The following is a 26,973-nucleotide window of genomic DNA, read 5'->3' on the forward strand; positions in this document are numbered from 1 at the left end:
CCGGATATATGGCGTTACCCATACTCGATGGTAGGTAAGTGGGATATCTCTAGGGAAGACGGTACACAGCTTCCATGCTATGTGCCGTTGAGCGTCTCTGCGAAGCGCCGCTGGGCAAATGACTCCGGAGCAGCTGCCACATGGCCAAAGAGTCACATTGCACGCTCTTGGGATATCTCGTGTTCTCTTTTTCCTTTTCTTTTTTTCTGCCTGTTGCTCTTTACCATTGCTGTTAGCTTCGAATACGAAGGCCATTTTCCGCCAACGACGACCATATCAAAAAGAGAGACCACGAATCCCTTCATAATTATGAAGCAGCGACATTCCTATGCTATAGTATATTTTACCCATTTACCGGACCGAAACATAAAAAAATTATATAATGCAATATATGCCAAGTGAAAAAAGTGCTACCGCAGTTACAAGCCCATATCAGATGGTGCGAATATGAGGAGAGATCCCTGTTGTACTCGCGCGCGTTTGAATGAATTTAGAATGAATCGGTGACACAGCACAAAATAGGAATCCTCCGATCGACGAAATTTTGATGGTGCTTAACGGTGAGCGAAAGTAAAGAAAGGCTATCCTCGTTGGCAAAATAGGAAACAAGCCAAGGTGGTGTTGCTGCGATACGAGAACGATATGTACTTCTCTATCCGTCTCGTATGTACCAAACTAATTAACGGTGTTAATTAGTCTCAATCATCCAAGAAAAAAAAATTCTATAAGATCGATATCTTATCGCAGCAGCAGACGTATCGTACTGCCCTCTTCGAGGATATTACGCAGCTTAACCTCCGGAAACTTTGTATAATAGCTGATACGTCATAGCAGACACTAATTTCGACACTTTTTAAGAACGTTTTTAATTCGCAAATCCCGGCCGTCCAAAGGTTAAACATAAACATTTGTTCGTTGGTTCTCGACAGCAGCGGGTTAATTCACGAAACGAACGAGCGTTGAATTCTTCGTAATCCTCAAATAATGAAGTAACAAAGAAAATGAAACACGAAGATTATGGAAGAATGTGAGAAAGGTCATGACCTCGTGCGGATAGAGCCTGGGGATCGCTACTCCCGAGCGCGCCGCGCGCATATAAGTCCCAGCAGCATCGACGAGTTCTTACCACCCTAAGGATATTACAGGTACGAATGCGCAGCAACGTGTAGCACGTATATACGAGGCGCTGGCATCAGGATCTCGGGGGAGTACGAGTTAAAAAGAGAATGGGGTAAAGGTATAGTGGGGAGAGCACAGAGATGAGGGGATTGGTATATGAGAGGAGAAGGAGGGAGGAGTAGTAGCAACAGCAACAGCAACAGCAACAGCAGCAGCAGCAGCAGCAGCAGCAGCAGCAGCAGCAGCAGCAGCAGCAGCGTGTAGTAAAAGAGGTCTCAACGAGGCTATCGAGAGGAAGAGAGAAAAAGGGAAGGGATAGGAATGCAGCCGAGTGAGGAATTCCGGCCCCTCCCGCATATTTATCTGAGCGACGCGCGGATCGGAGGTCCCTATCCGCCGATGAGCCAAGTCCCTTTTATAGCGCGTTCTCAAACGCGATAGGAGGGAAGACACACGTGGGAGAGAGACGCCGAATATGATATACGATGATACCGAAGCGCATATATATCTTTCTCTTGTGCTCACAAACTTCCTCTTCTAGCCATATACATACGTATACCATAGCAGCCACTTGTCTCTTATCTCCGTTCATCCGTTATATTACATGCGAAGGAATTCTGTAGAGCGCTCGCGCGCCGCCTTTATTGCGCGTACCCATCAACAATGCAGCCCGATAATAACAACCTATGTAGTTCCAACCGAATTATTCTCATATTCTTGTGCTCTCATTCTCTCATTGCGCTTTTGTCATAAGCCAAAACTCTCTTTCCTTTTTTTTCTCGATACGAACTTTCGAATTCATTGAATTTATTCTTTCTTTCTTCATCTTACACAACATCGAAATTTAGTATTTTTCTTCTCATTTTTTTTTTTCTGTGTTATGAACCTCGGCCGAGATTCGAAAACCTCTATCGTATTATCAAAAATGTAGGAATATATGGGGCAAAGTGGCCCACTTAAAGAATTCGTCGGTGCATGAGCGCACAGAATCATTCATTTTTTTTTTTTTTTTTTTTTTTAATTCCAAAAGTGAGTCGAGAAACACAAAAGTGTTTTTCGAATTTTCGAAAAGAAAATTTTTATATTTTCATATGTAAAACATTAAAGGCTGCGACAAAAAAAGAAGAAACAAGCCACAGGGCGGACTCTCCCTCGGATGGGATGAAAAAAATTTAGCTTGAACATTCAATTTTTTTTCATGCGGAAAATAAACTTTCACTCCGCTACACCGAAGAATATAAATGCCACCCTTTTCTCAAGCCCGTCATCGTATTACGCAAATTTCGTTAGGAAAAAAAAAGGACCACGAAAAGAGAAAAATTTTCGTCCGCGAAGGATGTTGCTTATACATTTTTTGTAATCATCTTTATCGGCATTCCTCCGAAAACTGAATTTATTTCGGGACATGCGTAAAATGAGCTAGCTCACACCTTGTGTACGCGTGTTGATGAAAATCACCTCAGTTATGAATGCGATTTTTGTAAATAAAAATAAAATATACGTATCTCTCTGCACCTTATTGAATGGCTTCTACGAGTTTATCAAAAAACAGAGGAGGATTTTTCTCGACAGAACGATTCAAGTATTCGGACTGGGGCGATTGAAAAATTTCTCGCGAGTTATGCTATTGACAATGATTCCTCAAATCGCGCTCGATAAAACTGCTGTTTTTTTTTTTTTTTTTTTTTTTTAATTAATCAGAGCCGGCGATGCACGCGCACACGTCGGCCTCAACACTCGTCTTATTCTTGCTCGTCTATTTTTCTCCCTTTATACGTATATGATTCAACTATCTTCGTTCTCTCGTCTCGTTGTAACGCGGGCTTCGTACCAAGATGCGGATAGTATATGAGAAGAGAAAAGACAGCGACTAATGTTGTTTTACTCTCTCGCTCTCTGTTGGACCGTTCATCTCTCGTTCTGGCGCAAACTCCTCATCATCTTTTTGCCTCTGGCTCTCCTCGCATTCCTCGCTCGCGCGTACTTCTCAACACGTAGACGCCTCTACATATACACGTACCTCCTCCATATAACGCGTGTCCATCTCTCCATCTTTATCGGGCCTCGCAACTACTTTTGTCAAAATCTTTGTGACGTCAACGCGAGGCGATGCCGCTTCGAAGAGGCTTTCGCTTCTCGGGAACTCCTCCTAGCTCTCCTCATATGTTATATCCTATAACTTTTTCATATGTAAGGCGAATAAATCAGACGAATTCGATATATTAGCTATTATAAAGCCCAGCGAGTCAAGACCAAACAAAGAGCATGCTCTTATTGGCACACGAGCAGGAATCAAATTATAAACATTTTACGCATATCCTCCCCCGTCAAGCATTGTTATATATTTGTTCATTGCGTTTTTTTTTTTTTTTAATTCGCGATAGACAGCGTTTTCCTTTTTAAACAACGCGTTATCGGACAACATTCCAAGTGTTATGAAATTTTTACCATAATCGATTGTTGGTTCTTTCGTTGGCTCGCTCGGTTCCCCAGTTGTAGGCTTTCTGCCTGAGTTTGTAAGTTTAAGACCTGTCGAAAGCGGAGAGCGCGGCGCGATAAGGTATGAAATATGGCACAAGGTGAAAAAGTATAGATAGCGGCGGGTTCTTAAATATTATTGCACCTCTTACAATTAAATGCATCTTACACAATGTATCGGAAAATAATATGGATTGCGAAAAATCTTTTCAAGAGTTTTTTGTTTTGAAATTTGGACTCGCGGCACGACGGGGCCGGCGGGGAAAGGCCCTCGGTTCCGAAGTTGCGGGAGTTTTTTATTCACCGAGAAGCATCAGTAATATGGGCCGAATCGGGGGATATAGGAAGCAACGCGGGTGGTATATGATTGATATTTGAGACAATCGGAATGGAACAATGCTCGGTAACGAGGCCATTTGATTTACGCGTATAAGAAAAGTTGACAGAAATGTAACGCCCTGGCCGTAATTGGTACATCCATTAAATTTGCACGAATCGAAGAGAACGGCGAAGGATTCAGACAAATTATTTAGAATCGTTGCTGCTCTGGAATTCCCCGAGATGCGTGTATATATAACGTATTCCCAGTCTCCCTTTTCCTCTCTTCCTCTCATTTTCCATACGATGGGTGTTTCGCGCGCGAGCGCTATACGAACAACCGAGTCGCTTCCATACATAAATAGCTCGGAATTCATAAATCGTTGCCGTTTATACGAGAATACTCGGGACGCAACCCCCCCCCCCCCCCCTTCTCCAACATAGTCTCTCCTACGTACGCCGGTTACGTCTCTTTTTTCCCCGTATTACTCATGGTATCTCTTTATTTTTTGCTAAGGTGGCCTCATCATCGAATAAATCTGAATGCGTTTGTCGCGAAACGATCGACTAGAGTTTTCCGTGCATCTTTTTCTTTGCCGCATTTAACGTATTTTAACATAGAGGAGACCGGGGCAAAACGGATACCCGAAGAATGAGAGAAATTTTTTGTCTTTTTTTTTTTTTTTTCAATTTTTATACTAGTCCGAAAAGAATATGAAACATATTTTTTCCAAAATGTCTCGTTTTTTTTTTTGGATTTTGATTTTTTTTCAAAAAATTCGATTACTGCCTCGCAGATTACTGTCTACGACAGTAATCGCGGATATAATTTTGCGGACCATCATGTGTGGTCACACCTGCACACGAATCATGTGCCCACTCCGCACAATTTTGGCACTGAATCTATGATTCAGTAGATAAAGAATATAAATTTTTACAAAATAAACCTTGCCAATCTTCGGTATTATTCATATAATTAATTTTTAATTGAATTACAGAGGGTGCGTTCGAAATACGTTAGAGCGTTGTAAGCGCTGAGATCGCTCACAGCGGTAAGTCGGAAGCACTCGGTTACGGGTGGAAAATGCACCCAAGGTGCATTAGATTAAAATCATAGTAAAAAAAAATTTCATGAGTTTTTGAGGGGTACCCCGTTTTGCCTCGGATTTTCTTTTTTCTGAAAATTGAAATGAATTCCAGTACATTTCTTAGTTTTTGTGAGTAAAAAATAGACAGAGCTTCCCAAACTTCGGAAAAGTTCAATATTTCCTTAGGTATCCCGTTTTGCCCCGGTCTCCCTTATAAGCCTTATGTAGTTTGGAAGATTTTTTTCACATAACGATTGATTTGGGGGTGAAGCTATTCGACACGTGTGATTCGCGATGATAAAATGAAAGCGACTGAGCGATATCGAGAAAATTATCGAAAAACAACGATCTCGAAATATCCGAATCTTTGTATGGTCTATTCTTATTTTAATTTTTCTCTCTTGCACGTATATGCATTGATTCTCGCGCATGATGCGCACTTGTCGGGGTTCGTCTCGTCTCGAATCGTATTCCTCGTTAATTCGCCGATGCCCGCAGCTATATTCGGCTCCGGGAGTACCTTCTTTTTATTTGCCTCGCGCGTGTGAGCATCTCTACTACTCGGCGAGTCGAGCCTGTGGGCGTTCCTCGAATTCCATCGGGAATCCTCCAGTTTGGATTCCTCCGGATTCCGTCTTCCGCGTCTTTGCACACTTTTCTCCCCTTTGGTGTTATACGTGTATATTATATATAGATATAACTCGAGGGCTCGGTACCGATCGAAGGATCCTTGATATCGGGATTTAACGAACTCTCGACTTTTCCTTATCGCTCCGAGTATATATAAGCCGCACCACCTTTTTCTTATTGATCGTTGATCGCTCAATATGAATGAAACATTATTTTTATTAAATATTAACTTTTAAACTCGTCATTCCTTGCATGCGGGTATCCCGTATAGCGATTCTCCACGGAAGATTATTGAAAATTCCGATGACAATAGTCATGGAAAAAGATGACGATAAAAAAAAAAAAAAAATAATGCAACGATGAGCAATAAATATAGAGGGAGAGGGTGATAAATGTCGCGAGGCCATATATTATTTCTCATCATTATTTGACACTATTTTATTATATATTAGAAGGAACAATTTAGATTAGGAAAAGATGGGAAAGCAACAGAGTATTATATGATGCGACGAAGATAGGAAAGTCACACCAAAGGAGAAAGAGAGACTTGGCGGCGAGGGAGAGAGGAAGGAAGGGAAAATTCCAGCATGGAGGATCGCGCACGAGAGAGGGTTCCGCGTGTTGCCCCCGCGACTCAAGGTCGGTTCTACTACGAGGTTGGTGCGCCGCCAACACTCGGCAGGGTCGAGTCGCGACCTCGCCGGGCCTTAGGCCCTTCCTCTCCCACTCGCCGTATATATACACAGCCTTCTTTCTTCTTCTTCTTCTTCTTCTTCTTCTTCTTCTTCTTCTTCTTCTTCTTCTTCTTCTTCTTCTTTTCTTCAAGAGCTCTCGCTTTCTCTCTCTACCTCTTCATCACGCGTCTCCTCGCCAACGGATACGTTGCACCGAACGACCGAGGCACAACACGGCATAGCAGCAATGAACAGACTCGTATTACTCTGAACCCGAGCCTCGCGGATTCAGAATATATGCGATATTTGTGGACCATTGAATTTTATCATTTGCCTCCGCCAATTGATAACTCAAATCGCAGGTGATAATATGAAATATATATAGTTTGTTATTTATAAGAATCAATGAAATATAACAAAATATATCGCAGTTACGCTAAATAACGATCTCCGAGATGACGCAGAGTTTGCTTCTTCTCGGGGTTGCATGCTCACAATCTAGTTTTTTCCTTGAAAGAGGAACCGCCATTCTCTCAAGTTTCAAAGAGGATGTTCGAGCTTGGAGCATTGACAAGTATTTGATTATAAAAAAGAAGCCTCGAAACGCCATTATCGTATCGCGCTACCTTCGATAATATAGTATCAGAAGTTCCATTATATTGAGTAAGAAGCATAACGCGGATCCTTGTGTCAGGAGCAAACGGAGTTTGTATAAAATAAAATAGATAAATAGAAAGGGGCATCTTGGAAGATCGCTACGCTCCTGATGGGCAGGGAGGGAGGAGGGAGGATTCCCGAGCAGTGGCCCGCCTTTTTACGCTGTGCGGTTGAAGCGAAGGAGAGAGGAGCGAAGAGGAAAGAAGTCGCGTCACAGTGCCTTGAGAAACGCTCGCGCTCCTCTTGCTTCTCCTTTTGATCCTGCAGTGGTGAATCGAGATAGAAGGCTGCTTCACGATCGAGCGCGAGCCAACGATAGAGAAAATGAAAAGGAAGAGGATAAAGAATGAGAAAACCTCGAGAAGGACGAAGGGACGAGGAAGGAGAGTAAAAGAGAGGGATGGATAATGAGAAAGAACGGATAGAGGACGAAGCGACGGGAAGAGTGAGCGCAAAGTCGTGCACACGGTACACGCGTTTCAATGAGAGAAAGAGAGAACCCGAGTAAGGACGAAGAAGCTTTCCTTCCTTCCTTAGGTTACATATATATATATACCTCACGATGAACGAGAAGAAGAGAAACAAGAGAGACGAAGGCATATGAGAAAAGGAGTAGAATAAGCGGGAGAAGGAAAACAAGTGGGGAAAAAAGGGGGATCCCTTAAAAATTGAGGTTCGCGAAGCGATAGGACGGAACGATGGCGAGGAGAGGGGAGAGAGAGAGAGAGAGAGAGAGAGAGAGAGATATATATCGAATGATGAGAAAAAGAGAAGGAACGGGACGAGAAGGAGAAGTAGTTGTAGTAGGAGGTGGGGATCGGAATTTCGGGCCCCGTAACCGACCAGTCTGGAGGAGGCCTTCGCGAAGATGAGGTGATCCCGCGGTCTGGACGCGCGGCGTTTACGTTTCTTACTACCCAACATCAGCGACAGAGGGACGCGAGTTTCCGTCCGGGAAGTCTGGTACCTCGGGAATAGTTGAAGAAACAAAGACAAAATAAAAAAAAAAAGAGTAAAGGAGGAGAATAGAGAAAAGAGAGAAATTGGAGCCGGTATGGACCGTCAATACACATTGTGCGTACTCGTGCCGGCCCAACAGTACCGTACGTATGTAGATGATTATGATCAGAGTTATGCCAGAAAGCATCACAACAAGCAACAACAACAACAACAAGTGTACCAGCAACAGCAACAACAACAATTGGCAGCCCGCCAACGTCACAAGCAAATACTTCAAGCTCAGCATAAAAAGATATTGGGCCAAAGGAATTTAACGCTGGCCAATTATCAGTCACAGTTTTCACAAGAACAATTCCCTTTGAAGCAACAACACCACCAATACGAACAGCATAATCAACCGAAATGTCCGTATCAACAACAATTACAACAGCAGCAGCTACAACACCAACAACCATCTCAGTATCTTCAGCAGGAACAAATTTACGAAAACGTCGTGTCGCAGTATCGTATGAGAATGTGTTACCAAAACGATTACGAGAACGACGAGCAAATACAGAGATTCTACTGGGAACAGTGCTATCGTCGTGATGATAGTGACGCAGCTACAGCCTCTTATTACTATTGCGAATACGTAAGCGTGATTAAAAGTGATGGATCATACGAGTCTTGCATTCCCCGTCTCTCTTTTTTTTTTTTTTTCATTTTTTTTTTTTTTTTTCATTTTTCGTTTTTCGTTTTTCCAAGTATCTTACCGGTGATGTAACTCAACTCGATCGCGCTCCGTCACACGTGATTCGCTCAACTTGTTATTCCTTGATTTTTTTTGTCATCATTTCTTTACCTACGTGCAATACTCGGCGATGGTGAATTGTTCGCAATTGAATTATTTATCATTGAAATGTTATCGGTGCAATTATCTATGTTCGTGCTCCGTCTTGGTTGTATAGTCATCATTATATTGACGTCCGTGTCCACGTGATATAAAAATTGAAACCGTCCTACTCTTAGCCCGAGATCGCCGTCCAATCTCTACGCACACGCGCTCGCGCGTTTATTCGTGCGAAGAAGCGTCCGTGTGTGTGCGCGCGCTCCAGGAATTACAAGAGTCGTATTCTTCGACGTGGTTTCTGTGCAAGATGCTTGGCCCGTATAGTAGGAACGGATCGTAGCGAGTTCGGGCCCCTTCGTTGCTGGACATTCCTGAATACTTGGCCACCGCGAATCTTTCTCCTTCCCTTGACTCTCGGATCGTTTCCCCTTCCTTTCCAACCTCTCTTTCTTATATATTTTCTTTTCTCGCTTTTAAACTCTCTTGCTCGAGACTCGTGAGGATCTCGACCTTTTTGTGAATAGCAGCTATACCCAGAAAGATGCGATCCCTGATCTCCGATTATTGTTCCGCTATTATTATTAATATTAATCTCTATCGCGGTTATCCATTAACGAGAAGAGCCGGAGAGACCGACTCAGAGTCGTACAGATTTTTTCATTTATCTTTCATTAAACGGTGTACAACGCGTATTAGGAAATTAAAATTTCATCAGCAATTAACCGCTGTGCAAATCCTAATAACCTCCGATTTTAGAATTTTCGATCTAAAATGACATTTTATGACATTTTATTTGGAAATATAATTTTGAAAAAAAATTAGGTTTCGGTGGTTGTGATTCGTTGATTGAGAATACGATAAATAAGTTTTTAAAATTGCAACGGGCTGCAACAATTATTGAGTTGATCCTTGTTTTAAATAAAACTGGATAACGGTAGATTTTCGAAATAAAACGTATCACCATTTGAGTCCAATTCCATACACATTCGACGTCTGCTTATTTTCCAAATGACACATCTTGGTAAGCGTAATAGCGCGTATAAGCGATTGTTTGACCAAGCTTTTTGCACCTGCTAAATAAATTCTTTTACACCCAATCTTTATTGATTTTGGGCCCAATTTAAAGTACTATCGACGGTATAGATAAGATCTACACTCATCCAGAGAGTCAATCGATCGCCGCTACCCTCAAGTTTTTCGGAAATATTTCTCCGTTGAGGAGGCAAATGGCGAATTCGCTTTGATAAATATTTTTAGTGGTCGGACTCTACATCTGATCCTGCTAATTTTTTCTACTTTCAAATATATACTTTGGATTTTATCAACTTGCTTCCTCTCTCTCTCTCTCTCTCTCTCTCTCTTCTTCCGTTATCCACAAAAGTCGATGAAAACGATCGCGCATAGTTTTACGCCGCATTTCGATTTAATAATTTATCTAATTTAATGATTTTCGATTTGTTTCTGTTGTAGGCGAAAAAGGAAATCTACGACGTGAAACAACAAAGACTGTGTCTCGCTCAAGACGAGTATGACCACCTTAATAACGCTCTGACGACCCTTGGGGCTTCCCGCACCAGTCGTAAGTTTTTATTGACACGATGACAAATGATTTGAACGAATGAATGGAAAAAATTTGACAATATGTATACAAATATATATCTATGAATTTATTGTATTTGAAGTATGTTCGAGTTCGAGTTCCCTCAGCACAAAGTACGATCCGGATCTTCTTAAATCTGACGTTGCGTTGGCGAGAAGTCGCGTTTCAAGGCTGAAACGAGAACTGGAGCAGATACGAGCAGAGATGAATTGCACGCAGCGCGGTGTCGACACTCTGGCAAGGTAATTAGTATATTAAAAAAAAAAAAAGACATCGAAGAAGTTACAACGTTGATAGACACGGGTGGGGGGGGGGTGTATATATAGCGCGTGCGCGCACAATATTTAATATTGCAAAAAAATTGCAAAAAAAAGTAACAAGATCGAAGGGTTAATAGAAGAAAAAATTGTTTTGATTAAAGCGTTGAACAAAAGCTGAGCGCGCATCACGGTGGTTGTTACAACATAACGGAGGCACAGGCAATAATGACGGAGCTTCGAAATATTCAAAAGTCATTGAGTTCGGGCGAGAAGGAAAAAGCGGAATTGATGCAATCGCTGGCGCAACTTAAGGACGAACTTACGAGGCTGCAGCTTTGCGAGGGTAGTCCGGACGCTAGTACGCTGAGTTTGCCGCAAGAGAAATTAAGTACGGCATCCCAGACGGATTTATCGGGAGAACTGGTGCCGATAGGTACTAGATTAGCGGAGATGGCGCGTATGAGATTGCAATACGACGAAGCGCGAAAGAGGATACAGAGCATACAACAACAATTGGCGGATTTGGAAGAGAAAGTAACGCCTGGACAAACGGAGAGCGACAAGGACAAGCTCTTGTTGTTTCAAGAGAAGGAACAATTGTTACGGGAGCTTCGTAGCATAACGCCTCATCGAAGAACGCAACAAGATATGAAAAAGATTCAGTGCGAGATTCGTCGTTTGGAGCAAGATCTCAACAACGCTCTGGAGCTCTCGAACAAAACAATAACCGATCGCGTGAGACTCCACGAGGAAAAACAATTGTTGCTGCAACAATTGAGAGACGCGCTAAGATCAATGGCGATGCTGGAAGGCCAATTGAAGACCCTGAGCGCGAGTACGCTTTCCGTGAGCAGCAGTTCGAGCCTGGGTAGTTTGAGCACGACCAGTAGCAAAGGAAGTCTCAGTTCGGGTCTTAGTTTCACCGACATCTACGGAGGACCCCAGTGCCTCGGACCGGTTCAACAGGAACGTCCCGTTGATATGGTAGATCTTCACAGGCGAGTCGAGCGTTTGTTGCGCGGTTCCGAATCGAATCTTGGCACTCTTGGCACTCCTTCCCCGGGACGATCCCAACCGAGCCTCTCACCGAGATCGAGTTTGTCCAGCGTCAGTCCTCCCATATCGCCCTTGTATGAAAACGCACCGATGGGACCGCCGCCCGCATACGAACAGATTGAGATGCAGAGGAAACAACAACAGCAGCAGCAGCAGCAGCAGCAACAACAACAACAACAACAACAACAACAACAACAACAACAGCAGCAGCAACAACAACAACAACAACAACGTTTGCTTCCCAATTGTTCCGTTTCTCAGCAGCTCGATCGTTGTCAGCTCGAGGATAAACTCGCTGAATTGCGACTGAGTCAACAAGCGATTCAGGAACAATTGACGGCTGCCGCGGCCGCCACCACCGAACAGTTGAAACCCAATCCTCAACCACCCTTGGAAATGCAATCCGTCAATATGTCTCAAGGCAGCGGCCTCGGAAGGCCTGCCGCCGCCTTAGCCCTACCTCTTTCCTCTCTCCATCAAGAAGCACCTCTCTCGCCGATCAGCGAAACTCCACCTCCAATGGGCATCAGGTCAAGGGCAAGCAGTTCCGGTACCAATACACGTTCCGTTTCCGCCGCTGTTTCCGACGAGAGCGTCGCCGGTGATTCCGGAGTATTCGAGGCTTCCAACAGAAGGCGTTTTTCCGCCGGTCTACACTCCTCCGTTGATACACTTGCCTTTGGCGAAATGAATCTGGAAACTGCTCAGGTTCAAATTAAATTGAGGTTAGTCGCTTGAGCCGCCATCCTCTTGGCTAGCAGCAAAATTAAACCCCAACAAACCCACTAATTACTTCTTATTCTCATTCCCAATAACTATCCGTCTTGCGGATAGTTCCTTCGACCTTTCACCGTTCAATTTTATTTTATTTACTTTTTTTTTATTATTCTCTTATCGTAGGTATTCCGTGGGTGACGGACTTCTCCATATTGGCATCGAAAAAGCGAGAAACCTCGCTGCACTTTTTATACCCGACAACATGAGAGTGTAAGTAGTAGAGTTCGACGCTCCTTCGAATTAGCCAGCGAAATAGACAACATCTTTCTCCCTTGCTCCTCTTTACCACCGGGTTGTCGTGTTTTTTGCTACGTTCGTTCCTCATGTCCCATTAATTCCACGCGTAAAATTTTTTATTTGATTCCTCGACGGAATCGCCGCTTATTATCCACCTGTATCCGTCCTCGTCAAGGCGTATTTTGGTATTCGTAGCTGGCGTGGCCCGGTTAGCGGTACAAATTTGAATGGCAACCTCGCTCGGGGTGAAGTTTATTACTAAAATGTCCGACGGGGGGGGGGGGGGGGGGGGGGATCAAAATGCAATTACAGATTACAATTACAGGCGATTCGGGATTTCGATCAGTTACCGCAAGACAACCTGAATCGTCGTTATTCAACGATTATATTTCGTCAGTTTTATTCGCAATCGGTGTACGAACTCCACCAGGGCATGAATCACCTCTCTCTCTCTCTCTCTCTCTCTCTCTCTGAGTTTCGTAGACGCTGATAATTTGCTGATTCAAATACTTGTTGCGAGACTCTAAGACGCTAGTAGTGTAAAACAACTAAATATAATAGCAGCGATAATAAAAATGAACTCGTAGGGCTCAGAAATATAGTTAAAATTTAGCCCTCGATGATGGATAGGAGAATTATTTTTTCATTTTATTTTTTTCAGATACATCAAAGCCGCTCTCTTACCGATGCAACCGTCTCTCAATCACATGTGTTGTACGAAGCCCGTAACCGATCTTCGAAAACCAACTTTTGGCGAGAGTTTTCCTATCGCTGTGCCCCTCAACAAACTTTATACAAAGACCCTCCAAGTTAACGTCTGGTGCACCGGCGGCGAGTCTGAGGAGTGCTTGGTAAGACTTCACTTTTCTACCGACTCATCTATATTATTCGGTTTTTAGTTAGTAAGAAAAATAAAAATAGCTAGTCTGAAACGATTAATATCGTTGATATACGCCAGTCTGTGAAAATCGTATTGTTGGAGGAAAAGAAAAGGACCGACGGGTTGATTGTTGTTCTTTTTGTTGTTCGCGTTGTATAGGGTTCGGCCCAAGTCTCCCTGGCAGACTTCAGTCCCGAATCACCGAGCGTTAAGTGGTACAATATACTCTCGTTTCGATTCATGCAACCATCGACCTCGGAAAGCGCGAGCGCCGGTGGCAGCACGGTTTCTTTATTCAAACAGTCGCGTCACGACAAGCAAGAATCCGATATTTCCGTTTATCGAGCGGGAACTCAAACGCAAAATACAAAAGAGGAAAGCAGCGATGAGAGCACAATAATAAGCTCTCAAACATCGACGTTGACGAGAAATCAAGGATGCGACGAGTTGCAAACTGCGGCTTCGCTAAGACTCGAAGAACTTCCCAATTGTCTCGGTAGTCCCGATGAAGAGGACGAGGAACGGGACAGCGATAGCGGTAGCGAAGACAGCGACGAGGAAGGCATCATCGTAGAATTTATGATGGAAGACAACGTTCTCGAGGACGTTCTTGAGCACGAGGTTCGTATATTCCTCCAACACTTATCTCTATAACGTACTATGTACCGTTGGAAAATATTTTATATTTTATATATACAATATGCCCGATTAGTTGTCTCAACAGAGTTGTTACACGAATCGATCAAAAAAATTTTGATCCCGGATTAACGTTAAAATTCATATGAGTTTCTCTAAATTTCAAATAAAAAGAGTAGGAGAAGTTCATTTGAGAAAGCGCCCATGTAGTCTAACGACTACCTCTAAAACGATCTTTGTATTGGAATATCTCGAGAAGCATTAATTAGCGAGAGTGAAAAGCACCAATTCGTTCTCTGTTGAACATTTTTTTCACATTGTTGCAACGTTTTGAGCAACGTTTTGAAATCTCTGCTCGAAGGATAACTTTTTAAATAATTACTTGAAAAGTTTGAAAATAGAAACGACTGTTTACAAGAATTTTTCCTCATCAATGACGGTAACAACGTTTTTCTTGTCTTCATCCATCAGGAGGAGGAGGAGGAGGAAGAGGAAGAGGAAGAGGAAGAGGAAGAGGAAGAGGAAGAGGACGAGGACGAAGAGGAAGAAGAACTTGTTGAAGATGAGTCGAATCATACTCAGGATAAAGAAACGAATACGGAATGTATATTCATTCCAGAACAGGGAAAACAGAGAAAACTCTCAGCCGCGGGTGTTGTTCCTGGTGCCGTGCACGATGACAAAAATACTATAGTAATCAAGCGAAGTCAGACATTTTCACCAAGCGCTGCCGTCAGTCGAAATCATTATATTTGTCGGGTAAGTTTGAACCAGCAAGAAAGACCGAGGTCTTTCCAAATTTGTCTCAAGTTGTCTTGATACAATTTTTCTGATCGGTAACTAAATATGACGCAAAGAAATGAATATTTCCTCATTAACAGTTGAACCGAAGCGACAGTGACAGCAGCATGCCTCTTTATCGTCGAGGCGGTCCTTTCCAGAGAAATTCAGTAGAGAGGCGATCGCTACGTTGGCGGCGACCATCCTCGGCGTTGAGTTGCAAAACGACATCGAAAAAATCAAATCATTTACCACAAACAGCGAGAACATCGCTCGATCTTGAACTCGATCTTCAAGCTCAACACGCGAGACTAAACAATCTTCATGACGAACTCAACAGCCTTCGAGATCTTAAGCAAACTCTTGAGGAAGCTCGTGAAAAAGGTGACTCTGATCTGGCAACTTGGCTGTTGGAGGATCATAAATTTCAAACTCTCATGGCACAGGCCGAGAATGGAAAGAATGGGAAGAGCGCCGAGGACAAAAAAGTAGAAAAGATGCTCAAGAAAACCTCCAAGGAAATATACAAGCTCAGAAAAACTAAGGCTGGCAAGGGAAAACCTGACATTATCTCGTTCAAGTGAGTCGTCGAAGTTAATAACTTGAATTAATTGAAATTTGCAAATCGGCCTCTTTATATAATTGTTGAACGATAAAAATTCATTCGACTTTCATTCGAGTATTTTTTTTTTTTTCCAGAGAGAAAATGGCATTCTTTACCAGAGTGAATCTTAACGTTCCTGTTTTACCAACGGACGACTTGAGTACGAGCGAGATTTCGGTGCAACACAGGCGTCATGTTTCTGAACCCGTCGGTGGTCAAGTTTCGACATTGGCCCGCTCTAACGTTCACGGTGTCCGTGAAGTTTCAACGACTAGTTGTTCGACGCGAATGATGAACGTTACGGCCTTAAAATCGAGTCTCGTCGATCGACCCGTCTCAAGAAATGGTTCTGATTCGCCGGTGTGTACTATAGAAACGGGCACAACTGTGAATCACAATATTAGCAATGACAAAGCAACTGACGAGGAAGAACCTAAAAGATACGAGTACGTCGTCGACCGAGTTCTCGGCGTTGAAGTTTGACATAATTTCATATTTTTCTAAACTGACAGAATTCACGTTCGATTTGGGTTTTCGATGGCAACGAAGTTGGAAATTATTCGTCTTATCGAAGATTGCATGAAAAACAAAACAATATTCTGTCGTTTTTATTTATAGTTCAATAGCCAAAGTTTTTATTAATACTTGTGTATTCTAATTTCGAAGAATGAGCTTAGCAAATTTACTCGAATATCGTAGGCTGCAATTTTGGAGCGAAATATTTGACCAAAAACAAGCAAAAAAAACAACGATGCAAATTTCAAAATCGTAGCAATTTTTGAGTTGTCGAAATTATTTCCAACAACCACGATTCGAAGTTCATTCGTTCGAATTTCACCAAGTTGAACGGAAACAGACTCAATATCACACAAACGACCTATTCAATCTCGTTTTATCAAATCAAAACGACTGATTGGAAGTGCACGGTCGAAAAGTGCGTATTAATGAAAAAATATTGTACATACGAATGCATAAATTATTTAATTCCGAGTGTCCGTTTATTAGCTATTTAATTGTGAAAGAATATTAAAATAGTTGGCGAATATCTTTTCGGTCCAGTCTGGAAAATGTTCCGGACGACAGCAAAAAGACAGAAGGATATAAAATAACGAAAACCAAGGAAAATGAAAATGTCATTATTTCGTTGAATAACCGGGGCGCACGACCCACCGAGCAGCTGGTCTGCGTTTTGACAACTTTTAAAGGTTTATCAACATACAATAATAATAACAATAATAACAACAATAATAATAATAATAGTAGTAGTAATAATGATACTGAGAAGAAATGAAAACTTTCGCGCCCCTGGTGAGCTGCTCGCAATGCGGAAAAAAAGCCACGAGCCAATTCTTGAGCCAGTTCTTGTCTCTCAGTTAATATCACCACGTAAACTGAATTTGCGGTATTGTTTTAACGTAAATCTCGAGCGTCTGATGGTTCTGCGAAATATACGTTACTTGTCGCGTAGTATGTGCTTCGAAAAAAAAAAACCGAAACGATTCAAATACTATTTTCACGATGGAGAACAAGATCTTGCAATAGAGCCATTTCATTATCCAGAATCATTAAAAATATTTTTTACTCTATTTATGAATTTAAAATTTGTTCTAAAAAAAGTATCTTTTGAAAATTCTGTAGTTCTTCGTTCGCGATCGAGTACCACAGACCAATTGTCGAGATCGTTGGTAATTTTTAGTGCCTTATTGAAAAGGCTTGGGCAAATTCCGTATACGTTTAGAAAAATGAAATTACGATATTTCATAAACTGGATTTGACGAAAATTTGGTTGGTATCCAAATTGCATCGCAAATTTATTCGCTAATCATTATCTATGATGAGCACAGAAACAAAAGAAACTCAAAATCCTAGATTTATTCGTCCACGTGTGGGGAAAAAAGTGCACAGTGTTCGAGAAAAGTCCGAAATTTCCCAGCTAATCGTTTTCTCAAAGCGTACTACAGTCTAAAAAAGTTGAAACAATACTCAAATGCTTGATCGTTGTGGTTTTTTGTACGACGATAGTGTCGTCGATTTCGATACAGACACGAATTGTTGATAAAATAATTGATCGTACCGGGCGTAAATGGTGAATAATACAAATGAAAAAGGGAGGGGGGGGGGGGGGGAATGTCGAACGAAAGAAAAATTGGAGAGAAGATTCTTCGAGAAAAAATTCGAAAAATGTGTACATATGATGATTGTACATACTATTTTCTGACGATAACGTTACGCGTCTATAATGTTAATTTTTATGATAATTTGAAGTTGATTATAAAGTGTATGTGAACTCAGATATTTTTTTATCTGAAGCCCAATAAACCGAGAGATTCGCATTATGAATAAGCACATTTGAACGAATGTTTGATGTTTGATTTTGACGATTCGTTGGCGGTCTACATCATTATTTCCTTTCTAGCTCTTGAATGAGACGATCGATGTAAGCATATAATATGATATTTTACTATCGAAGGAATTCATGTGCCTTGATGCATCCTCCGTGCCTAATATGTCCTGTTCATAATTACTGTTTATCCGAAATACCGAACGATACCCATGTATTATTATTGTTATAACATTATTGTATTATCCACTGTTCGGCGTAGCCCCGCGCGCACGTGCATTTTACTGTAACGAAGTTATATTTTTTAAAAAATATCTCATTTTTCTATTCATTGAGGTTTAAATAAAAAATCCATCGACCGTTTTAAAATTTCAAAATGTATAGTGTTGCCCGGCAAAGTTGCACGCTCGAGAATAAAGTATAGCTATATTTGCGCGCTATATACGAATCCCAACGCTACATACTACTATCAAATAGTACGTATTGGTGATGTGGACCGCGATATCGGGGCAAACAGCAGCAGCGATTCTCGGAAGCGTGCAGCCTAGAAAACGGGATAGAAAATTGGTCCGTATAATGAAAACTTCGACTCTGGACACTAAAGTCCATAAACAGGCTGAAAAAGGTGTGTTGTACCGTTCGGTTTTCCTACATTTTCGAATAACACGATTTCAACGTTTTCTCACTATATACATATATTTTTTTCGCTCTCCTCTTGGCAACTGGATCGGTATTATTGCCTTGCTGATAAAATGCAAACAAAGACACACCAGACAGAGACATTCTTTTGTAAGTGACGGTTCGTTTATTATGATTAAAGAACAAAAAATACTTAACAGCGGAAACTGACTTTTTTCATTCTTTTCCAAACAAAAGAAGTGCCTCTGACGGATTCTATGCTAATTTCTACACATACGGATGTATATATATATATGCACATGTCAAGAGACTCGGTATATATATATATATATATCGTCTCTGCAGAGCACACAACAATCTTTTATCATTAATCGGTATAAACATGGCCGTTTTGGAGGAGACATTTCTTATTTTTGTTTTACATATATCAACGGATATAAAGTTGGTACACGATTTCTTGTGGAATAGAGAGACATGCTAGTAAGCAAAAAATATCATTCGTCCAAAAATATAAATCTCAAAAACTGTATCGCGAATGTATACTGGTGCATAACCATGGATGAAATGCGGGGAGATCGCGAACTGAGCATTTATCCGAAGAGCAGCGCTTGCGCAAGTTTATGAAACTTCCACGTTTCGCCACTCGTTCGCGCGCGAACGATCGCGCGTTTTGTTTTGTTGTGTAGAGGTAGAGTTCCTCGAATATTACTATATAGCTAGTACGTAATACCGTAGTATAGTACACGCGTCTCGTGGGTCTCGAGTGTCAAAGCATTCCTTATACATATGTGTACCACGGTAGGTAGTAAAATCGGAGAATCTATATATGTATATATATAGCATAGCACAGCAGGGACAGTCGGACTGCGGTGCGGTATTACGACATTTTCGTATGCGCTCGTCGGTCGGGACCAGTTTGCACCCGGGCCTGCCGCACGCCCGATCGCGTTTTTCGCCGCGCCCTGCTACCACGTATAACTCTGTGCTGTGCGATGCTGACGTGCCCGCAACATGTCAGTAACACCATAGAATTCCAACGACTCCGAATCAGTAAGTTTTTTTGCATCATCCCGAATCAAATATTCTTCCATTACATTCATTCGCGCGGCTATAACTTGGCGTGTTTGAAAACGCAATAAAAAAATTATTATTTTTTTATTACTAACCGTTTGGAGGTTATGCGTAACGTTCTTCGGTATATCGTCGGTTCGCGCGCGTTTCTGTGTTCTATGTGCATCATTGAATATATTTAGATTTCACAGGGTCATTATACGCTAAGAATGAAACTTGGTTCGAAATTTTTATTCGTCCCTCGTTTGTTAACTTATTTTTCTAGTGATTCGTTTGTTGTGAGCGATTGCGTTTCAGTTATGCTGCGCTTCGACATGGCGATGTGTACGAGGCGTCCCACGTCACGAGTTTTTGTTTTTATCCGTTCAACGCGTGGACTTGTGTACAACTGACAAGTTTGTTTTCATACTTGGCTAGATCGAGGGGGCGATCCACATTTTTCGTTCGGAAATTATGATTTTTTGTTCGAATACACATGTTTATACATGAAAGATTTTTCTATAACGGCGAATTGATAAATAATTGCAGCAAAAAAATCTTCAATTCGGTATATATTATCGACCGACAAGAAGAATATATTTTTCCGGTACTTGGCCCTAATAAAAGACGCTGCCGCCTCTTTGGATTTTTTTTCATGTGTGATTGCGTGTCCTTGAAACGTCGGAAACGTTATAAATTTATAAAGAATCGTCTTGAATTATATATACGTCCCTCACTTATTAACATGCTTGAAAAATGCTTTTCTCATAATTATCAAAACAGCACAAATGTAAACGCCGAGACGCTCACTAGACGCTCACAATGCCAGATAAATAATGATGAACACAAAGATATGGGCGTCATTTATTGCGAAAAAAGGATCTTTCTGCTTAATCCTCATCCTACTGTTTGTTGTTGCATTGATCTTTCATCGGTGTTACAACCTTTGGCTATAGAATTCGCGGATTTGAAGTTTTTTAATTTAACGTCCGGAAGAAGCCTAAATCCTTTTTATTAGCGAATGAGCCTCTCCGCGTAGACGCTTCAGGACGATTCGGGGTGCTTTTTTTACATTCAAATGACAGCAATACGATTTGGGCTGTGTGTCGTGTCGCTCAATTCAAATCGATCATATCGAGAAACGACGATTTTTATTTTCAAACTTGTAACAATTTTAGGCCTCCACGTTTTTTTCATCTTCATTTTTTGGTAAATCTGCGCTCAAGATCAGTGAAAAATCAATCGTCGCTTTTCATCGCTCACGCATGCACGTACGAGTCTCCCGAAAAAAAGTTCAAAAATTCGAGTCTTGTCCATTCGCGTCTCAAGTTTCAACGTTTTAAGGAGGGTGGATAGCGATGATACAATGTTGCCATGCTAAATCATGTTAAATACATTAAAAAGTTTTAAATGATAAGAATTTAATAAAATTTGGTGAACATATTCTTTAGTGCCAAATTTGACAATCCAAATTTTTCAAGAATTTTCTTCTGTACAGTTATCGAGTAATTGATCACTAAAGTTCACGCGTTTCCATATATATATAGGTATACATTCCGGGCATAAGAAATCTGCTTTAATGCATAATTACTCGATAACTAAGCGAAAGAAAATATTGAAATAAATTTTGTGTCTTCGCGCTTGATGTTGACGAACATTATCACCAAATTTCATCAATTTCTTATCATTTTGACGAATGTAGCCACCCTCCTTAACGCGCGGCGCGGCGGCAGCCCGAACGTGTACCATCCCCTGATTATCTGATCAGGAAAGAGACAAATTTCAATCGATAGAGATTGCATATGCAAAAGAAACGACTTTTCGGTTACGACTTTTCAGAGGATATAGGGGAGATCGGATCAAAACGGGATACCTAAGGAAATATTGAATTTTTCAGAAGTTTGGGAAGCTCTGTCTATTTTTTACTCCCAAAAATTAAAAAATGTACTGGAATTCATTTCAATTTTCAGAGAAAAAAAAATCCGAAGCAAAACGGGGTACCCCTCAAAAACTCATGAAATTTTTTTTATAATCATTTTAATTCAATGCACCTTGGGTGCATGTTGCACCCGTAACCGAGTGCTTCCGACTTACCGCTGTGAGCGATCTCAGCGCTTACAACGCTCTAACGTATTTCGAACGCACCCTCTGTAATTCAATTAAAAATTAATCATATGAATAATAACGAAGATTGGCAAGGTTTATTTTGTAAAAATTTGTATTCTATATCTACTGAATCATGGATTCAGCGCCAAAATTGTGCGGTGTGGGCACATGATTCATGTTGTAGACAGTAATCTGCGAGGCAGTAATCGCAGATATACAAATATTTTTTGTATATCTGTGCAAAAACGTTTTGACTTTGGAAGTGATGTAAAAAAAAAAGAATTTGAAAAAACTAATTTCTTGAAAAAAAAAAATCAAAATAAAAAAACAAAATGTTTTGGAAAAAATATGTTTCATGTTCTTTTCGGACAAGTACAAAAATTGAAGTACATTTTTCGGGTATCCCATTTTGACCCGGTCTCCCCTATATGTATTTGCAGGATATGTGCAGCTATATCTCTGCCACAAGTACCGCGACTCTATCGGTAGAACGCTAGTTCAACTCGATCGTTGGTTGCATAATACATGTCGTTCACTTCCTACTGTTCTTTAACCTCCTAACGAACGACCTTACCTCCTATATATATATATATATATATATATATATAAAGGTTCCATCAAGTATCTACGAGCGATCTATAGTGCGTACCAATGAAAACATATATTCCAATATAACCACGAATTTTCCTCGCTCGCTCCTCCCCCCCCCCCCCCCCCCTCTCATATTCGAGCAAACAAAATGCAAATGACTCAACCACCGCTTTCTCTATTTTTTATTTTTGCCCTCGATGCATCATACGCTATCCAAAATCTTTCTTCGGTAAAAATATCAATGTCTCATTTTCATCCACCAAAAGAAGATCGCGCTTGACAACCGCACTATTTTTCTTCCCTGCTTCTCCTAATATACATATTATTCCTCGTTCGATTAAATATTTCAGAGCAATTTATAAAATTATATAATGAGCATTCAATTGTTGTAATACGTTGTTAAATATTCGTTAGGTCGATAAACAAATATATGATGATAGATCGTTTATGCGAACATCCACAAAATTATATCTACGCTACGTTATTTCGTGCCTCGTGCGCAACTCGTCGAGCTTTTTAGCGTGGGAAAGGTGGGAAACTCGAACGATTCGTTCCAATTTCAATCATGCACCTCCTATATACGCGTTCATCTAGATTTTCATCTTAACGCTGACGGGCAGCGAGTATCGTCCTTGTAAAGTTTTGAGAGAATCTCCGTTTTTTATTTTAAAATACAGTTGAGAATTCGTGCGTGCCAAGCATTTGATGATTCAAATTTTTTCACAAACAAATTTTTAGTTACAAGACTATAAAACTAGAGGTATTGCCCGTACAATGACCCACGACTGTCATTAAAAATTGAAATTTACCAAAGTGGTAGAGCTTTGTAAAATAAATAAAAAAACGAATTTTACGGATGATTTTTGGCCCGCTAAATTAACATTTTTCATATAATCAAAAAACTGGAGGGTCGTTGCGTATAAAGAAACATATAAAAAAATAGTTGAAAAAAATCGAAGCGATCGGATGATTTGTCTTCGAGTTACAACTTTAACAAATTTCAAAAATGTAGTTTTGAAAAAAGGGGGTTAAAGATAACCGCTGAGCGGCTACTTTTCAAAAGGCTGTAACTCAAAAACTATTTGAATAAATATTCATTTGAAATTTTATCATGTTGTTTTTAAAGGTCTCGATTATCGAAATATGCAAAAAAAAAAAATATTTTGAAAAATTTCACACTCGATAGGCCCCTTAAAAGTAAAAAAGTTTGCCAAAGCAAGTAAAAAGACGAGCCTTGGTATTTATACTCGCGATTGGGTGATTTCTCGTGACTCGTGGAACTGAAGCGGCCGCCAATTTGTAAAGATCTGGTCGGATGAAAAAAATATAAAAGCCCAATAAGAGAGTGTTATTAATAAGGCTTCCGATGATAAACAAATATTTTTGCTGAGACATCCGGAAAAGGAAAAGTTAAATTGTATTTTCTCGATGTTCAATCGATTCAATTGGAAAATTATAATAATGGCCCCCTTTGGCTCGCACATAATAAACAACGTAAAACGAAAGAAAGAATTTCGTTGCGACGAATCAATGAAAAAAAAAAAAAATAGCGCTTAAGCGGAAGCTCGGTCGCATAAAAAAGTACGCTCTCGATTCGTGCGCGTGATGTAATAAATGAGGCAATCAACGGGTGTAACCTCGTTCGGTGAATTGGAGCAATTACATATATTACGTGGGTGGGATGCATATGGATAGGTAAAGCTTGCTGGTTAAGGCGTGTCTCCTTTAAATCTGTGGAGGGACCTAAAATTCTCCGGTACGCACGAGCTTAGCTCGTTTTCCGCAATCGAGCCTGGCTCGTTGATGATTTCACACTCCAACTTTTATTTTTTTTTTTCCAATTCGCCGGATATGCATACACATACAAGACGGAAAAGCCACCCAGGATTCTCCCGAAGAATTCTCATTTAGCCCAAGTAACTCACATCTATTCGATAATATTGTCATGCGAGAAAAACTAGCTCGCATATATTATTAGATATACTTTCGTTTATAACGATCTTGGTGAGGAAGAATGATGAACTACCGGCGACGAAATCTAATGAATCGATAACCATTATTGTTGAAAAATAACTGAAGTTGCGAAAAGAAAAATTTAATCCCAAATGTTTGAAGTTATCGTCTGTTAATTCGTTTTGTTTTTTTCGAGGATAATAATCTTTTTTTCTCGAGTGTAGTGTTTCCGTGCCAACTAAGCGCAAGACTACGACTACTCGTCAGAAGAAATTGTAGTAACGATGCAATGAGTTGAACAGCTAACTGGTTAGCTCTGCTACTAAAAAAGTATTGTAACACGGGTATGCATAAGCAGGGGATTAGGGGTTTATTTGCACTCGCGTGGTCAAAGTTTCGCGCTTTTAAATAAATGAATGATTCGCGCATGGAAGATGCTGATTACGAGGCGAAGCATATGCAAAATTTGACTGCTTTCTCCCGTTGATGATGGCTTCATGCACCCCTCTAACATACTCGACTCTTAAAATTCGACTGCTCATGCAATTGAACTTTTTATCCATCACCGCGCGATGTCTCGCGGTCGCACAACTATATCGAGTACAAATAAGATGAATAAATTTTATTACGTTACATATCTCGTGAATTATGTTTCTGTATTACGTACGTTGACCTTTTCCTCCTCTCGCGGTTATTCATCCAACTACCGCTCATTTCTATGTCTATCGATTCTATGGGATATTCTGATATTAGAGTTTTTATTAACGCGCCTCCGCGCTGATGACCAAAGCCGAGGGAGAGTCCCTGCACGCGATTTATCGAACTCGCACGCGGGAAATCTCTGAATATTAGCCGTGACTATATTTTTTTTTTTTTTTTTTTTTCGTATCAAATAACACGATTGATTATTTTATTTACGAATACACATGAATAATGAAGCGACGATTCTTCCCTCCGGTATGTATGTATCTTCGATTCGCACACAAAAATATTGTGACTAGACACACGCTAATTTATCGTCGAATGAATTTTGCATCAAGGAAAAAGGATCAATATTTGAAGGTCATAAGATCATTCTATATATTCGCGGATGCATGCGATTGTTTATTGAAGCGATTCGAGATCTATGATTACTCTACTCCTCAATATCTTTTCGCTTTCCGCTCAATTGCGATTGACTCGCGCGCGCGGTCACCGCGACGCGCGACAGCATCGTTCAACTATTTCATAAATGCGAGGGAGCTAGGTGGTCATGTATGGACTCCCGTACGTACGTCCCCGTTTTCAACGTCCCGCGATACCGATTATTAGACCGTTTGTATACCGATTGAAACATATATGCAGAATAGAAACAAGCTCGTTTGAAGGAACGAGGAAGCGCGGGAGGATCGTGCCAAATCGTAAAATCGATAGTGTGACGCGCGACGCTAAGATCCAAGGGCGCGTTGAAAATAACAGGTCAACCGGCGTGTACGGATTCCACGTTACATAGGTGCTCCGGTATATTACAGCTGTTGAAATAACGATCGACGATCGAACCTCTCACATATCGACCGAATATTTTATTCAGCCCGTCCGATTGCTATCCATTCCAGCACCTCACTCTTGTTTCATTAATCCATCTATACGGCTAATTCAAATTGGAGGTCATTCGTTTTGCGAGTTCTTGATCGTGAATAATAACTTGCACATCATTGGGGGAGGAGAGGACTCTTTTCTTCCATATATATAGAATTCTAGCTAGGTAGTATAGCGGGCAGCTGCGCCCGCGCGACCATATGCAACATCCTTTCAAAGTCGCAATCTTCGATTCGACTGCGTAGCATCAAAGGATGAACGCGATGCAACGGAGAGCTATAGATTTATCGATCGTTCAATTCGTCCATAGCGACGTCCGGATTATCAAATTTTAATAAACAATTATTGTACACCGTTCGAATCCTTTTATAATAGCGCGCATCTTCGCCACGTTTATATGACATATCTCAAGTTGGTATTATTATCGATCGTTCATTATATTTGTCCGGTTTCACGTGTCTGATTTTGTCCTTCCTTTTATTACTTCTCATATCGGACAACATCGTTTAATATCCGTTCTGTATAAAAACAAAAATAAATAAACCCGAGTTGAGCCAAATGGGAAGGGCAGGGTGCGGTTTCACGTGACTCTAATCGCAAAAAAAAATCTCTGGTATATGGATGATATCGCGTTCGAAACCCTTCCAGCTCTATCATCCTTTCTCTCTTTGGTTGAGTTTGTTTTTGCCTCATACATTTTTGTGCTCCGCGTAGTAACTGAGCTTTTATCTTCAGTCACGCGATAATCTAGGTGCGACTGTTTGTCCCTTCGTCCTCTCGCCCTCTGTTTATCGCATTATTGATGACGAGGGCTCGTCGATTTTTCAGGTATCTTATTATTAACCCCAAAAAAACACAGACGCGATCGCAGAAGCGGTATCTCATATTATTTCATTAAATCATACAAATGACCATTTTCAAATGCCCCCTAGTAACTCTATTTCCTCATCCTCGACAGTGACTAAATTTTCCAATTGTAATCATGTCAAATTAAACAATTGAATAAAAATTTTAGAAAATCACACGATTTCGTATTCGTTTCATGGTTTATTGTTTGGGGATCATTTCGAACCTCTTTTTGTTTCCACTCTCTCTCTCTCTCTCTCTCTCTTCAATTTTAACGACGTGTCGA

General features: G+C 40.9%; 2 protein-coding genes across 11 annotated transcripts in view; both read left to right on the forward strand.

Annotated features, from left to right (window-relative positions):
- kibra (WW and C2 domain containing protein kibra) overlaps positions 1–18,769 on the forward strand; it is a 60,929-nt gene extending 42,160 nt beyond the window's left edge. For 7 of the 10 annotated variants that reach the window (XM_043414927.1, XM_043414944.1, XM_043414953.1 and 4 more), the window contains 9 exons: positions 10,224–10,332; positions 10,436–10,595; positions 10,775–12,394; positions 12,570–12,656; positions 13,345–13,534; positions 13,723–14,184; positions 14,671–14,958; positions 15,081–15,559; positions 15,679–18,769. In XM_043414927.1, coding sequence (XP_043270862.1) covers positions 10,224–10,332; positions 10,436–10,595; positions 10,775–12,394; positions 12,570–12,656; positions 13,345–13,534; positions 13,723–14,184; positions 14,671–14,958; positions 15,081–15,559; positions 15,679–16,066 — 3,783 coding nt within the window. In that variant the 3' untranslated portion in view covers positions 16,067–18,769. Of the gene's footprint in view, positions 1–7,827; positions 8,556–10,223; positions 10,333–10,435; positions 10,596–10,774; positions 12,395–12,569; positions 12,657–13,344; positions 13,535–13,722; positions 14,185–14,670; positions 14,959–15,080; positions 15,560–15,678 lie in introns of those variants that run through there. The other 3 variants (XM_043414884.1, XM_043414895.1, XM_043414880.1) reach the window with 3 other exon arrangements.
- Positions 18,770–19,291: 522 nt separating this feature from the next.
- Positions 19,292–26,973, forward strand: part of ATP8A (ATPase phospholipid transporting 8A1) — a 29,285-nt gene continuing 21,603 nt past the window's right edge. The window contains exon 1 of the mRNA XM_043413206.1: positions 19,292–19,613. The gene's annotated coding sequence lies outside the window, so the exon portion shown is untranslated. The remainder of the gene's footprint in view (positions 19,614–26,973) is intronic.

The sequence above is a fragment of the Venturia canescens genome, chromosome 1 (assembly GCF_019457755.1).
Source record: "Venturia canescens isolate UGA chromosome 1, ASM1945775v1, whole genome shotgun sequence".
Taxonomy (NCBI): Eukaryota; Metazoa; Arthropoda; class Insecta; order Hymenoptera; family Ichneumonidae; genus Venturia; species Venturia canescens.